Source organism: Propithecus coquereli, unplaced genomic scaffold, assembly GCF_000956105.1.
Source record: "Propithecus coquereli isolate 6110/MARCELLA unplaced genomic scaffold, Pcoq_1.0 Scaffold155, whole genome shotgun sequence".
Classification (NCBI taxonomy): Eukaryota; Metazoa; Chordata; class Mammalia; order Primates; family Indriidae; genus Propithecus; species Propithecus coquereli.
The window spans coordinates 2385360-2402148 of NW_012139969.1; the positions used below are offsets into that span (position 1 = coordinate 2385360).

Here is a 16789-nt window from a genome sequence, read left to right on the forward strand (position 1 = left end):
AAAAAAAAAAAATGACTTAGTAAAAGCACCTGGCATTTCAGATAGCATCTATAAGGCAATGTCATCGGAATACCAGTAGGCCAGAGATAAGCTACTTTCATAACCGCCACTGGAGAGTCAATCAAAATTGCTACAGTTGCTTGTCCCATTCTGGAATTATCATAAAAAATATATGTATGAATGTTCATGTATTTCAGCATTCATCCTCAAAATTTCCCTACTGGGTCCTACTCCACGATTCTGATAGAGAAGTTCATTTTCCCCCACTGGAAGCAACTCAAAGAAAGCAATAAAAAAACCATGAGAAGCACAGCAAAACAATGAGAGCCCAATAAAACAACTGTTTCTTCAGATTAAAGACATTCAAATGAAGCATTTACACTCAATGGAGAAACAACAATTATACTAAGCTATTAATCATAGCACTTTATTAAAAATAAAAACACTAACAGAATGGGAGAAGAGCGGCATACTATTTGCTCCGGAGAGTAATCTGTCATGTAAAGGAGCCATTGAAAAACATGTGGCAGTTACAATGAGTTCGGGCTGTCTACTAGTTGTTCCCAATGGTGTCCCTCACAGATCAGTCATATTTCATGGAAGCTCATAGGTGAGAAGCATAAGACACAGATTTCTTCCTCCCTTCCCAAACTAATAAAATTCATCATTATTTCCAAATTTAAAATCTAACGATACTGAATTAAAGAAAACTACAGCAGAGGAATAATGCTACACACTGGTGATTGCTTAGGATTAGAATTCTCTTATACTGCCACAATCTAATTTATAAACATCTACTCTCAGGAGACTCATACAAAGAAACAGCTAAAGTCCCACTGCCTATGCCCCACCCTATTCTGCTGGATGCCCCACAATGGCTGTCATGGAAGTTAGTGTGAAAATTTTAAGATTTTTACAGAGTCTATAGGTCCAAAGTATAGGTAAGAAAGAAGCTTTGGAAAACAGAGTCAGATTTTAGTTTAAAATAAGAAATAATTTTTTTAACAAAAAGTTCTACTAAACAGTAGAACTGGATGTCTTATGAGAAAGAATGCTCCATCACTGGAAAATGGTAAGGATTACTGTAAAGACAATCACTATACATGTAAAATTTATTAAAAAATTCTATGATTTTCGGAAACAGAAAAAAATATTTAATACATCTCAGGGATTGCACGTTTAGCATATCACCTATTCGAAATGGCACAAACTTCCCTGCAATGTACTTATTTAAAAGAAAAATACCTTATAATCAAATTGTTTTGGTAAATTCTGACATGAATTTTAAGAACCTGACAGACATGCTACTTTCACTCAAGGTTTATGTAACAGAAGCAATGATTTATTTGATGGCTACTTTTGATCTGCAAATAATCTTCCGTAGTAATCCACATTATTTAACTTCTAGAAGAAGAAATTAGAATGTTTAGTTAACATGCAAATGACTCACGTATCATGAATCTCCTTGAAATTTTCATACATATTCAGGTAACTTTATTGATGACAGTAAAATGAGAAGCCTTCATCTATTAGTTCTGAAACTAGTGGCTCACGCCTGTAACCCTAGCACTCTCGTAGGCCAAGGTGGGAGGATTGCTTGAGATCAGGAGTTTGAGACCAGCCTGGGCAAGAGCAAGAGCAAGGCCCATTTCTACAAAAAATAGAAAAATTAGCCGGGCATGGTGGCACATGCCTGTAGTCCCAGCTACTTGGGAGGCTGAGGCAGAAGGATCACTTGAGTGCAGGAGTTTGAGGTTGCAGTGAGCTATGATGATGCCACCATACTCTAGCCAGAGTGACGGAGTGAAACGAAATTATTTGCCATTTCCTGGATATTCATCGATATTAATTCCAAAAGCAGGATTAAAGCAGATACATTCAAGATCACTTACTCATATTTATTAATAAATAAAATCCATACAAATATTTATAAGAAGCCAATAACGATGCATTCATAAATTAAAGGTAGGAATTAAACTAAATAAAAACACAATTACTTACTATTATTTATTGAAATGGTACATGCTGGGCAATGCTGGGACTTATAAAGATAGATGACACAAATGACATAAATGATAAAAGACACAAATACTTTTCCCAGTGATTTTACTGTTTAGTAGGGAAGAAATCGTATGCATCAAATGACTACATTATATATAAACAGAAAATACTAAAAGAAGGTCAAATAAATGTAAAATGGGATTAAAAGTAAGAGTTTTCTTTCTGCCAGAAGACTGCCAAGAGCTGAGGTGGCATTTAAAACTGGACCTTGAACAATATACAGGATTTAGTCCTGGTAGAAGGTAGTGATCTTATGAACAAAACAACTTAAGCAATAAAGTGTAAGGTGAGTGTGGAACTGAAGTTAATTGAGTTTGGTGTGGTAGAAGCTAGCTAGGTTCATATCCCAGCTCTAACAGACATATTAGCTATGTGATCCCGTGCAGGTTACTTAATGTTTTTAAGCTTCAGTTTTCTTAAGTATATACACAAATAATAACAGCATTTACTTTACTGTGTTGATACAGGATTAAAAGAGAATATATTTAAAGCATTAATCATGTTTCCTGGCACAGAGTACTAAGTGCTCAATTAATATTAACTATTAATTATTAATAGTAACAAATCTGTTCATTAATTGAAAGTGGGTAAGATTGGATCAAGGTGGACTGAGCACACATGCCTACCTTCCCTTCCAACCAAAATCTCTTGAAATTACAGTAACAACTACTTGTATAAGAAAGGATACCATAAAGGATACCATCCTTAAAAATTAAAACACTGAAGTACTCTTAAAAGACAGAAAGTGGTTTGGTGAAAACAAAAGAATAGAGAAAATCTACAGCTAAATCTGGCAGAGGAGAAAACAGTTTTCAGAAGAGCACATAAGCAAAACCAGAAATGTTCCACAAAGCAAAAGACATGAGAAAGCACATGAGTGACTACAGAAATACCTGAGCAATTGCAATACCTGAGCCAGAGAACATTTCCTCTTCTGCTCATACTGAACCACGTTAGCCTAGTTTTACTCTAGGGCTAAAACCTTAAACCTTCTTCCCCAAAAAGAGTACTTATGACAAACTTCTATGAATAGACTTGTCCATAGGTCAACGACAGGTAAATAGGGATAATCAAAGATAAATACTTTCCAATCCTACAAAGTAAAAAAATTTTTTAAAAAGGCAACTACGTATGCAAAGCTAAACCATCAGGAATTAACACAATGAAAGGGAGGCACAAAGCTCAATAGGAGAAATAATAATAAAGGAAACAGAGCAAATAAGCAAACAGAAGAAAACTTTAACGGACATCAAAGATTAGAATACCATAAAACAAGACTAAACCATTTTTTTAAAAAAAATCTTTTAGAGATCTTGGAAATTAAAAATATAGGCAGGAGAGAAGTCTGGTTTCAGTCCTGACATGTAAAAAGCTTAAAAGTCACTGTTCTCAACGTTGCAAGAAAAAATCGGACAAACTGAACACGAATGGCTTCTCGTGGACTCATCAGAGAATTCCGGCTGCAGGGCACAACACTGCCACGCCAAAACCTGGAGAGAGGCACATAGCAACCGAGACATGTTTACGTGAAGCAGAAGCCACTGGAGCCATAAACTGGGAGGAACACTTAAAAGGTAAGTTTGATGGACTGCTCAAGGTTGAGTGTGGACTAGTGTGAAAATGAGAAAATCCTGGGGGTATAGTCTTAGGGGTGACCCTGTATTTCTGGGAGCATCCCCTCTAGGAACTCCACCAGGTTCTCACCCTGAGGCTACAAAAGGTTCTCTCCTGTACCTGGGAGGCAGAGGGAAAGAATAACCACTGAAACAGTCCCAGACCCTTTTCTAGAGCACAATTCTTAAACCTAACCTGAGCTACAGGAAAGGAATTCTTTGCCCCTCCAACTTCCTCCAGCTTTCCTGTTTCATTGAAGGTGGGTGGAGGGGAACACAGCAACCCACTGTCAACCCCTGTCAAGAGAGGACAGGGATTCAAGGAAATAAGTTGGGAACACTATAGGTGAGGAAGGGAGTAGGAGGCAGGGGGGAAAAAAGCTATACCACTGGAAAAACGCTTGTTAAAGTCACAGCCAGGTGACACAGGCCCGCTAAAAACCCGAGACTTAATCAAAGACTATAAGAATGTTCCTCTTCCTCACATCTTAACACCACATAAACAGGGCTCAAGTGTAATTACAGCTGAAAGGGCTGCAAGAAAAAAGACTCTCTGAGAAGTGATACATAGGAAAATGTAGGGACAAATAAAAAACAAGTACACTAAAGAAACTTGAGTCTCTGGTACTATAGCTATAACAAATGTTAAACACAACCCTACAACCCAGCTTCTAGCTGGATTAAAATAAATCCTCACACTAAAGGCCTATGTATTTCAGTTCCTATTAACCAATACAAGATGCCTAGGTTTCAACAAGAAATTACAAAGCATGGCAAAAGGCAAGAAAAAACTCAGGCTCAAGAAACAAAACCACCATCATAACAAGACACAGATATGACACAGATGTTGGAATCACCGGACAGGGAATTTAAAATAACTACAACTGATATGTTAAGAGCTCTAATGAAAAAAGCGGGTAACATGCAAGGAGAAATCAGTAAGCAGAGAGACACACTGTAAGAAAGAACCAAAGGAAACATAATATCACCCTAATACCAAAACCAGATGAAGACATTACCAGAAAACTACACACCAATATATCTCACTAACATAGAAGTAAAAATCCTTAAGAAAATATTAGCAAATGATTGAATAAATAAACAAATGGGAGAGAATGGACAAATCTCCGGTGTAGAAGAACTCCAAATAGTCTGTGTAGATACTTAGCCCACAAGGAGGTAGAGCATAACCCCTCAATCCTTAAGTGTGGACTGTGTATAATAACTTCTTTCCAAAGTGTACAGCATGGAAAGCGTGAAAGAAGAGTAACCTTACAGTGGAGAAACCTGATAAACACTACTTTAGCCAGGTGATCAGATTAATATTAACAGTGATAAGTCATGTTGACAGTACATACTTCTGATATGATGGAATGAGAATGGCACTTTACCTGTGGTTTTCCTCCCAAAAACCCATATCCCCAATCTAATCATAAGAAAAACATCAGATGAATTCTAACTGAGTAATATTCCACAAAATACCTCACCAGTGCTCCTTGAAACTGCTAAGATGAACAAAAACAAGGGAAGTCTGAGAAGCTGTCACAGCCAAGAGGAGCCTAATGAGACATGATGACTAACTAAATGTAGTGTGGTGTCCTGTATAGGATCCTGAAACAGAAAAAGGACCTGAGATAAAAGATAGGGGTATCTGAATATAGTATAGACGTTAATAAAAAATATATCAATGTTGGTTAACCAACTGTGACAAATGTATCACGCATGATATCAACAGTAGGGGAAATGGTACAGGATATATGGGAGCTCTCTGTATTATCTTCAAACCTAAAACTATGCTAAAATAAAGTTTATTAAAATTACCGGCAGAAAAACACATTGAGCTCAAAAAAAGATAAAATCGGTAGACTAGAAAGTAATTCTAGGGGTTTTCCCAGAATGTAACACTCAAGGACAAGAGGTGCATGTAAAGGAAAAGTCTAAGAGGAAATAACAAAAGCAGCAGCAAAAGCAATAAACAGGCTGGGTGGTGGCTCACGCCTGTATCCTAGCACTCTGGGAGGCCGAAGTGGGAGGACTGCTTGAGGCCAGGAGTTTGAGACCAGCCTGAGCAAGAGCAAGACCCTGTCTCTACTACAAATAGAAAATTAGCCTGATGTGGTGTCCCATGCTTATAGTTCCAGCTACTTGGGAGGCTGAGGCAGGAGGGTCACTTAAGCCCAGGAGTTTGAGCTTGCTGTGAACTATGATGATGCCACTGCACTCTAGAGTGGGTGAAATCCTATCTCAAAAAAAAAAAAAAAAAAAAGAGCAATAAATAGATAACATCATAAGATTTTTCTGAACCTAAATAATGCAAATCTTTAAATTTAAAGAAACCACTCAATGATCAAAAATATGAATTGGAGGTGAAGGGAGAAAGAAATTCATGCCATGAAATTTCAAAATTCAAAGGATAAAGATAAAAATCCCAAAAGCTTTCAGAGAAGAAAGTAGGCTACCTAAAATCAACAGATGGACAAGCAACTGATTCCTAATTGTATACTAAAAGACAATGAAAGTTTATATGAGGACAAGTAATATATTTTCAGACACGCAAAATCTTGAAAATTTACGTCTCTACACCCTTTCTGAGAAATTTACTATAAAATATAATCAAGCAAAATAAATTACAAACAATGAATCCAAGAAAGTAGAAACTGTACCCCAGAGAATACAGTTTAGGGGAAGGTACAGTATATGAGCAACAAGGCAGTGAGAGCATGATGAAGTTTTTTAATTGTTTGGTGAGGGGGAAAAGATCATGATTAACCTTAAATGCTGCTAGAAAAAAATATGGCTAAATGTGTATGTCAAATTTTTAAGGGTAGACATTTGATAAATAGAAAAAAAACTGAGATGGCAGAACACATAAGGACAATAAGTATAAAGTTGTCTACAGTCTTAAAATAAAAGGACATCGAAAGTTTGAGAATGAAAGAATAGAAAATATGTATCAGACAATGCTATTAAAAAGAAAGCAGGTGTAGTAATAGCAATATCAGAAAAACGGAGTTGAAAGCAACAGAAATGAACTAGGACGAAATGAATGTTTCTTGCTGATAAAACAAACATCATGTTTTCTTGATTCTAAGATGCACTTTTTTACGTTTTAACATCTCTGAAATCAAGTTGCATTTTATAATCTAATGTCTTAGATTTGATGAAACACAGTACTCTACCAGGAAGATAGGTCGTGACTCCTAATGCAGTAACAGCATAGCTTCTGAATATATAAGGCAGTAATAGTTAGAAATTCAAGAACTGAACAAATCTGCAATCATACTTTCTTAGACATATAATTTCTTAGAAAATGACAGATTAGGCAGAAAAAAATTAGGTAAGGCTTTAATGAATTTTAAGAACACGAGCTTAATCTAATAGTTTTATTTACGAACTGTAGTGTCCAAACCTAACACAAAGAAGGCACTTTGAGCCTTCTTACTTACACTCCTGAAATGTCATCCTATTTCCATCTAGAACCGTCACCAAAAAAACTGACCATGCATTAGATCACAAAAAGAATCTCAAATTCCAATGAATGGAAAATGTAGGGTTACCTGAAAGAAGAAAATTACAGGTTTGAGGAGCATAAAGGTTTCAAATAATTGATACGCAGGGACGGGAGAGGAAGCAGACCAGGAAAACCTAATAGGATTTCCCAGCAGTCTGAGGCTCAACTGAAGTTGGTGCCTATCAATTCGGTACTTAGTCTCCCTGGTTGTGAGAGAATAACATACTCCAAAATGAAATTCCAAGCTACTCAAATACCTGCACTGTCCATCAGTACAGTTGTTAAATAACTAGGAAACTGGTTAGGGACAAATTCAATGTGAACATAAACTCACAAAAATAGCCAAGGCTACAAATTTTGTAGCCTTTAGAAGCAACTACAATTAATTTCAACGCAAGGGAGTAAGTGCTACATGTGAATAATCCCAGAGACTTTAGAGCTCCTCCTCTGAGGAACTAAGTCTCAAAGGTAAAGAAGAACTAATTTGATAGGAACACACTCTATTGGGAGTTTTTAGTATGTATGTGTTCTGATAAGCTGCCCTTGCAGTGAACTGCTGGTTTCAACAAATGACTTATGTAAACAATTGAAGGAAGTTATAAAATAAAACGAACACAAAATACTCCTCCCATTCTTGTGTGCAGGAGAGATGTTTCAATTTTAAGGAAGTCATCTGACTTTTTCCTGACATCAAAGCACTCATTAAAAAAGGTGTGCCAGACGTTAATGACGCACCTACCACAGCGGTGAGCCTGGGAAAAAGACAGCCTTCTCTCCTTTCATCCCACACCAACGAGCTGTCTCCTTAATAAGATTCCAACATCACAGAGGAAAGGAGGAAGACAAAATGTGCAAACGTATTTCTGCTCATTACCAATTTAGTCCAGTAAAAAGGAAAAACTGCCTGTGTTTCAATGTGCTTAATGATTTACATTAACTCTAATCATAACCAATTTTCCAAGATGTAGTCAAGAGAAATAGCGTTAGCATTTTTAAAGATTCAGAAGCCCACATTCTAGCAGTTTTTATTTCCCCCAATTATATAAAAGCAAGAGAATTCAAACAGTCTCTAATTAAGATCTTTTACAAACTACTTTAAAAGAAACTACAACTACTCAAATTTGTAAGAGTGTAAACTGAAGAGGAACTCTAAAAATTAGGAGAAAATCATCACCAAACTGGAATCCAGCTAAAAAGTCTCTCACATTCATTTTATCATCTGAGGTATACAATCATCAGGTACATGCTGTAAAAGGGGAAATACAGACAATAATCCTGGTGTTAAACAAAGGTTGCTTTTAAAAATATGCATACAGCTAAAATATTAGGACAATAGTATAGTAGTTATGAGGCAGTAGTAACACTTAAAATGCTAACACCAAAGAAAAACATTTCTCAAAATGCATATCAAATTATACTATACTTTTTTGTTTCTGGTGGTCTCTTAAGCATGCATCGATTGGGAGATAGTTTCCATGCCAACACTATAACCTAAAATGAAAAACACAATGTTCCAGCACTGAAACTATATGAAATCAAGTCTATAAGCAGCAGATTGTCAGTGATGTCTTTCAGACCCAAATGATATTCTGCCAACTATGACATTATTGTATAATTTAGTGTTTTTCAAATATAACTACCAATTAAAAGATACTCAGACATACTATCTTCCTTCTGGTGTTTTAGCACTGCATAATAGATTCTCTCTTTACAACAAAATAATAGCCTCAAATTCAAATTCAAGCTTGTTCTCTGATAATTCTAAATCCATCTTTGAGTCCAGAAAGGTCACTAGCAGGACTTCTATTTAACTACCAACACCAAGAATTATTGAGGCACCAAGTTATTATCTGGACCTCACAAGTTCTGATCTTAAAATTCATGAGTTTTGGCAAAGACGAAATTCATGTTCGACATTAAACTATTCATACTTTAATTATACACCTATCTCTCCAAAGTCTACCTCTCCAAAGCTGTCTAAAAACAGAGAATTCATTAAAGCATAACTCAACAGTAAAGGGATAAACTTTCTTAACCTAAGTAGTATCCCTTTATGTTTATTTAGTGTAAAATTTCAATCTTTTCCTCTCCGTTATCCTAAATATCCAATAAATCATAAATCTTATTTTCTTTTATAGGAACATCTATCCAACACTTAATAAATATTTATCATGTATAAGCCTTTACGGGATAAAAAAAAAGTCTCTCTTTCCATTGCTACCACCTAGTTGAGGGCCTTATATATCACATCTGATTTGGTACAAAATCCTCCTAACTGGTATCAAAGATTTCATATTTTCCTCTCTGAAATCATTTGACACACCTTAATACATTAATCCTCTTAAAGTGCTACTTGTTTCCGTACATACCCTAAAATTGCTGGGGTCTTCCAACTGCTCAACAAATTCCAACCCTCTGACTTGGTATTAAGTAATCTGGTCTGTACACACTTTCCCAGATTTACATTCCTGTACTCATACTTCTCTAAACACTGATAAACTGAAACTGCTTGCTGTTCTCCAAGTGCACTTTGAGCCTTCTTACTTACACACCTGAAATGTCATCCTTTTTCCATCTTCTTATAATGTCACTAATCTAAAATCTCACCCATCCTTCTAGGCTCAGCTTAAATGCCATGTTCTTCAAAAAGCCTTCCTTACCTGTCAAACCTGGCAGAAATTATTTCTTCCCATTTAAAATCAGAGTAGCACTTTGCCATTCAGGATAGCCTGCATTGCAACTATTTAGATGCATAGCCTCTCTCCTGGCATCGTGTAGAACTTTCCAGATTCAATAAATTGGTGACAACTGGGGTGACCATGGAATATACCGTCCACACTCAGATACTTCTGAGAATGAAAGAAGGCACTTTTGGTAATTATGCTGGGATGAACTCACATTGTTTCAGGCACACTCAAAATATGGTCATCCTAGCAAAATGATACACTTGACCAACCCTGTCAATACGTTAAGTATAATCACAATACTGACTTCAAAGACTGAATTTTAAATTAAGAGAATGTAAATGAAAAAAAGAGAGAACATAAATGATTTTTGTCTTGAAAATATTTAACTTGCTAAAGTGGTACAGTGAATTTTGAAATTGGAAACCTAGGTATCAGCCCTGACTTTGATACTAACTAGTTATTTTAAGGCAAGTCACTTAACTGAGTCTCCAGCTCAGCTAAACCAAATAGCCAGATCTTTAAGGTCTAGACTTTCTCTGATTTCAAATCATGCTCCCTAAAAGCCTATATAGTAGGGTCTCTGCCAGATAACTGTGAATTTCCATTTACACAGTACATGTACTTAATAAAATACTTGGTTTAACAAAACAAATTTATGTTAATAATTTAATAAAATATACTTAAATACATTAGCAACTGTATGACATGATTCATCTTCCAGGAAAAAATGCTGTACTAACCAACATTTGGAGATAGTCACCAAATAATCTTAACCTATTTTTTTCTCTCACATCATTTTGTTTCAAGAAAAAAAAAAAAGTCAAAAACTTTGAAACTACCTTGAACAAAGCAGAAATCAATAGGTATATATTTAAATATTCCAAGTTTAACTTCTAAGAGATTTTATTTGTCTTTGCAAAAATTTACAATACATTATTTGTCCTTTCCTCCCCATCTTCAGACTCTCCCAACCCCCTTCCTCAGATATAACCACCATTAACAGACTATCGTGTAGACCTGTAGAACTTTCTTCCACATACAAGCACTTACATTCTTTTCTCTCATTTTTTCCACAAATGATATCAGATTCCACGTCATTTTCTGCAACTTGCTTTATTAATAATATAACTTGACTATTCTTCCACACATAGATCTACCTTATTCTTTTTAACAGCTACTTAAGTATTTCATTGTATTCATGTATTTAACTATCCCCATTATTGGTTGTATTGATTAGGCTATAACCAGATTGAGGCTAGTCTAATATATAAATCTTTAAATACTTGGTAAATATATCTGTGAGATAAATTATTATAAATAGGATTGTTTAAAAAAAGGGTCGATGAATTCTAAATTTTTAAGATGCATTTCAAAAAAATTTACACTGCTATTAAGAACTCAAAAACACAAGTTTCCTCATACTCTAGTCTGATGAGGCTAGAGCAGTTAAAAAAAAATGAGATAAACTTCTAAATACTGCCATGTCCACAAAGTACTGTTTTAAAAAGTCACAGAAAAACATGTTTTCACTTTTGCAAATAAAATGTCTATACGTGAATGTGAGTATATGCATACGTAAGTATAAAACACACATATAGGTTCCTTTTCATTTATTTATTTTTTTAGTTTTCATGTCTCTTTAATCCCATTCCATCTAGAATATTTCCTTTGCTTCGCTCTTTTTTTGTTTGTTTTATAAAAATTTTTCCTTTAAATTCTTGAGGTCTCAACTTTAATATCACTGCTTCAGAAAGACCCTGTCTACCGTATTTAAAGTAACTCCCATTCTATCCCTAATAATTCTTTATCAGAGCATTCTTTTCATTTCCTGTAAGTAGACATAAAAGCTGTAATTATTTTATTTATTCATTTACTTGCTTATGTCTGTCTCCGCTAATAGAATCTGAGCACTGTAACAGCAGAAGATCATGTTTGCTTGTTAGCTATTTCATCCCTACCACTTAGCACAATGAATATAGAATTGTACATACCATACAGAATTTTGCTCAACAGACTTTTACTGAAGGAATATACAGATCATGTTTGTTGACAAAGGTTATCTCTAGAAAGTGAGATTAGGGGAAGGGTTAAAAAAGTAAATTTACTTTTGCTTCAGGCAATTAAGCATTTTTGATAATGAACATGTGTTATGTTTATTTTAAAATATTTTAGTGCAATTTTAGTTTTAACCAGGCCATTTCAGATGCCTGGCAATCTGGTCATATAAAGATTATTTTCTTGTTTTGCAAATTTAAATGATTTAACTGAATATTATATGGACTTCTGCAGTCTATTTTTTAAAAAAATCTTCAAACTTCATGAAATTAACCTTTTATCTTCATTTTAATTTAATTTAATGCTGACTATTGAATTCCCATGGGTGCTTTGCCTTTTTATGTTCTTTCAAATTACTATTACCCTAAAGTCACAGAGTACTTAAAATTTATAAAAATGCTTTACATATATTACCCTATTTACTCCTCATAGGTGTGCTGTGCAGAGATCATTGTTCACACTTACAGGTAAAGAAAATGATGCCCAGAGAGGTTAATCACCTCATCCACAGTGGGACTGGGACATGAATCCAATACTTCAGAATTTTTAGCACAAGGTTTGTTTCGTTATACACATTATGGCAGGTAACATAAAATTATTAACTGGAAATGCCTCAATATACTTGTAAACAATAAATCTATTTCAACATTTCAATACCTAGACAGAAAGAGATGTGTCTGAAACACACCTTATGTTGAATGTATGTATTTCTGAAACAACTGCAAAAATGGATATTTGGATGATAAGGGACCTAAAAGATCACTGAATTTAATTCCTTCATTTTACAGAAAATAAAAAATTGCAGAATTTCACTACATGATCCAATCATTCAGTAAGTTACTAGCAGGCATGAACTAGCACCCAGGCATTGACTGGTTAGATGCATTTTCAATCTTAGAAAGTTCCTAGACATGGAATTCATGATTAAGTCAAATTACACCACAGTTATCACGAGTAAAACTTTTCCTAAAGTTATAATTACTGCCATAAAAAAGCAAAATAACTGACTAGAATTTATCCTAATACCAACACCAACTATTGTACATTCTAGTACTTTAGATTTAAAATATTCCACTAATGACTAATAATTTCTTCCTGCTATCTAGCCAACTTTAATCATGCCAGGCCATTAGTCACTTATTCCATAACTTTATTATTCAATACTAACCTCAGATACTATATGGAATGTTTGACAAATGTTTCTGTCAAAAAAGGGGTGGGGAATGCTCAATATGTATCCTTATCTATCACGGCCATAATATCCTAGAAGTAATTTAATGAGTTGGTGAAGTATGAATTTCCTTTACTAAAAACAAGTTCATGTTACTCCCTTTTCACCAACACTTCTTCCCTTCCGGGAAGTAAAAAGATTACCAATTATCAGACTTGGTATGAAAGGAAATAAAGAGAAAAATCATATTTGTGTTTTTACATTTTAGTCTTACATAATAACTTTGCAATCTATTTTTAAATTCACACTGACAGGAAGAAAGGCCAATAAAAAGTTAATGGACAAAAACAGATATTTTACCTTAATTCCTACTACTCTTAACATATCTACAATAATTTATATGCCAATGCTTTTTTTGAAAATATCATTCAATAGATGACTATAAAAAACAAAGGATTTTAGCATAAATGACAGGAAATATTAATTTGAAATGGCAGCAAATAAAACTAATACTGTTTTATGTCCAGTTAAATATTTTAAAAGACGCGAGATCTTCTAAAATCAAAGGAGTTGCCATTACTGAAAATGCATCAAAATGAAGTTAAGTATTAAAAGCTGTATTTTAAATGTTTTGATTAAGAAGGCAAGTTCAAAACAAAACTCAAATTCTACTTCCCAATTTGGTCAGAAATTCTGTTTTCTGCTGATGTTGTAAAAATGTTTTATACATTTTAACTATAATTATGAAATTTCATTTAATCTTCAAAGGTGATAATTAACTTAATTATCACAGGTCAATTGTGGGTGCTCGAAAGCACCTTCTTGCAGCCAAGCACTAGCAGGCAGGCTGGCGGCCAGTATACACAGCCACACGCTTCAGGCAGGAATCGAAAGACGACTCCTGCAGAAAAAGACTTCATGTCAAACACACTCAGTTCAACACTTTCAGCATTGTTTTTAAATAAGGTACACGAAGATAAGCACCATCTCAACCATTTATACTGTTGGAGTTAGATTTTAAAGGTAATCCTAAACACAAATATACTGAAGTCCCTTTGTTTAATTCCAAGTAAATAAAAACGAGAGAACCAAAAGTTTACTAAGAAAAGTCACTGTCACTAGTAAAAAGAAATAAGCCTATTTACCTCACTGATTCTGCTGGTGCCTTATTTAATAATTGTACCTAGGCATTGTGCTAAGATGGAAAAGTGTTATGCTTCTACTAAAACCATTTCCAATAAGTGGGGAAGGATATAATCACAGACAAACACAGGAAGAAAAAAGCAGTTCTAATATTTTATGCCTTTTTATAACAGTAATATCAAGTATTTTTTAAAAAAAAACAGCACATAAAAATCCTATGTATATGCTATTTTAGTGAAAAGCCAGAGTAGGTGCCATCTTTGCCAATTAGCTCCTCTGGCCAAACAATAGATGTCAGAGAAATTCCTTCTGGAACCACACCAGAACCTGACCATATTTGACTTAGATAAAAGTGTCTAAAGTGGTATCTTTTTCACGTATTCTTGAGAAATGCTCAAAATGAAAAATGCTTTAGTTTCTAAAAACAAATAAATAATGCATCCAATGGGTACCCTTATCAATTTAACACAAAACTGTTATACAACAATTCAACTTTTAGTTAATTCAGTATGAGAAAACAATCATACAGAAGAGTTCAACACAGCATTGTTCAAATGGCAAATAACAGGAGAAAAATTTAAATGTTAACCAGTATGAAATCAGTTATATAAAGTATTAATACATATATAAATAATGTTGATGCAGATCTGTATTTGTTAACATAGAAAGATGTGTACAGCATGCTGTTGCAAGAAATCAAGGTTATAAAACCATATACGTATCTGTAAGTGTTCATATACACTACGCTTAGGTGGTAGGAATTGGGATATGTGCCAGTTATCAATTTACTGTTCTCAGCTCCAAATTCAGATTTCATTGCTTGCTCTGCAAAAAATGGAGCCAGGCCCTTTATATATTTTTCCTCTGCCAGCTAGCACATGTATTAAACTTCTTCAGTACCGGGTGCTGAAGATATGTTACAGAAGAAAGGAGTTTCCTTCCCAGTTCCAGTGTGCTGCCTTGGCTGGCTCCCATACTTATCAGCTTCCCCCAACACCTGACCCCTTGGGTAGTTTTGTAGCAGCATACCTCCAGTGACACACTTCTCTGTGAACAGATTTCCCAGCATCCTAGAGAGTGAATTCTGAGCAATTTTAGACAGCAAAGCACCACATCAACTTCTCTGCCATCCAGTAAACATCCTCTCCAACAGGGTCTGGATCTCAGCCCTAAGAGGGGGCCTCTTCCTGGGCACTCTATTTTAGACCTAGGAGTTGTAGTTCCTTATATCTCCCATTCTTATATTTTTTACAGTACTCTTTACTTCTTACTAGCCAAACCCTTGTTACTCCAGTCCCACTGTAGTTAATAATTCTTTATATTATACTTTTCCTGCTCATATCATAGTGTGGTTTCCCCTGATTTTATAAACAGGGTGAATTTTTCTTTACACTTTTTAAAGCTGTCTGAATTTTTAAATAATAAGCACTTTTTTGAGTGACCATCAGAAAAGGGAAGTTAATTTTATTTTGGAAAAACTGAAGAAAATTTCAATGTAAAATAATCACTACTTTAAGAAGTTTTTCTTTTTAGGGCAGAAATATATTTGTGAGATTAAAATGACTGAACCCTAAAAAGCATTCATTTGTGTAAGATTCTATAATTTTTTAGTTTTTCTTAGTACAAGTTTCTTTCCAATATTATCCAAAATTGTATTTCCAGGTAATTTTATTCAACTGAAGTCATTTAGACTGCTATTCTTTTTCTCTTAGTTATGCCACACCTTGGCCTTTACAAACAGGTTATCAATCATGAGGTATCCTGGACTGACAGGTATGAATTCCTCAAACACATAGCCTTCTTCATCTTAACTATTTCAGTCCCTCTTACCATGTTCAAGGATTATCAGTTGGGCTCCAGCTTGTGCATTTCCAACATCATTCTCAGCAATGCACTGATAGAACCCTTCATCTGATTTCACCAGACCCAAAACTTGAAGATTATGTTCCTTCTGAGGAAGAAAAACATAAATAAAATTTTATGATTCAATTGGTAAGTATTAGTTCAAAATCTCAAAGATATGTTCTTTTTAGAGAGGAAAAACAATTATAATATTATGATTCAATTATTGAATATTATCTATATGCCTGTTAATTTAATTTTATATTAAATTATCATCAAGGTACTGACTTAACTAACTAGACTAGTACATACAGTTATTAACAATGAAGATTTTAACATCTATGGAAAGTCATACCTCATTGTTTGTAAACTTACACCTTTGCTTGGAAAAACATCTGGCATGTAATACCAAGTGACCATATGAAAGTCTGAATTTGTGGTATTGTTTTTCTAAGATTATCTGTAATATCAATAGTTCTAATAGATTAGACTACAGTAAGTTAAATGAAGCCATATACATATGAACTTTCCTTAAACTATAAAGTACTATATGAACATCAACTATTGTTACTGGTACAATAAATATGATTTTAAAATTTTAAAAATAGTGTACATATATTGATAACAGAATAAAAATGCTAATTTAACCATAACAGATCCCTTTATAATGTTAAATACTTGTGAATTGCTTTTTATTAAATGATTA

The 16789-nt window shown here is 34.3% G+C and overlaps 1 protein-coding gene across 1 annotated transcript in view; it reads right to left on the reverse strand.

Moving 5' to 3' along the window:
• Positions 1-16789, reverse strand: part of NEO1 (neogenin 1) — a 212881-nt gene that overhangs the window by 133994 nt on the left and 62098 nt on the right. The window contains exon 9 of the mRNA XM_012640549.1: positions 16072-16192. Coding sequence (XP_012496003.1) covers positions 16072-16192 — 121 coding nt within the window. The remainder of the gene's footprint in view (positions 1-16071; positions 16193-16789) is intronic.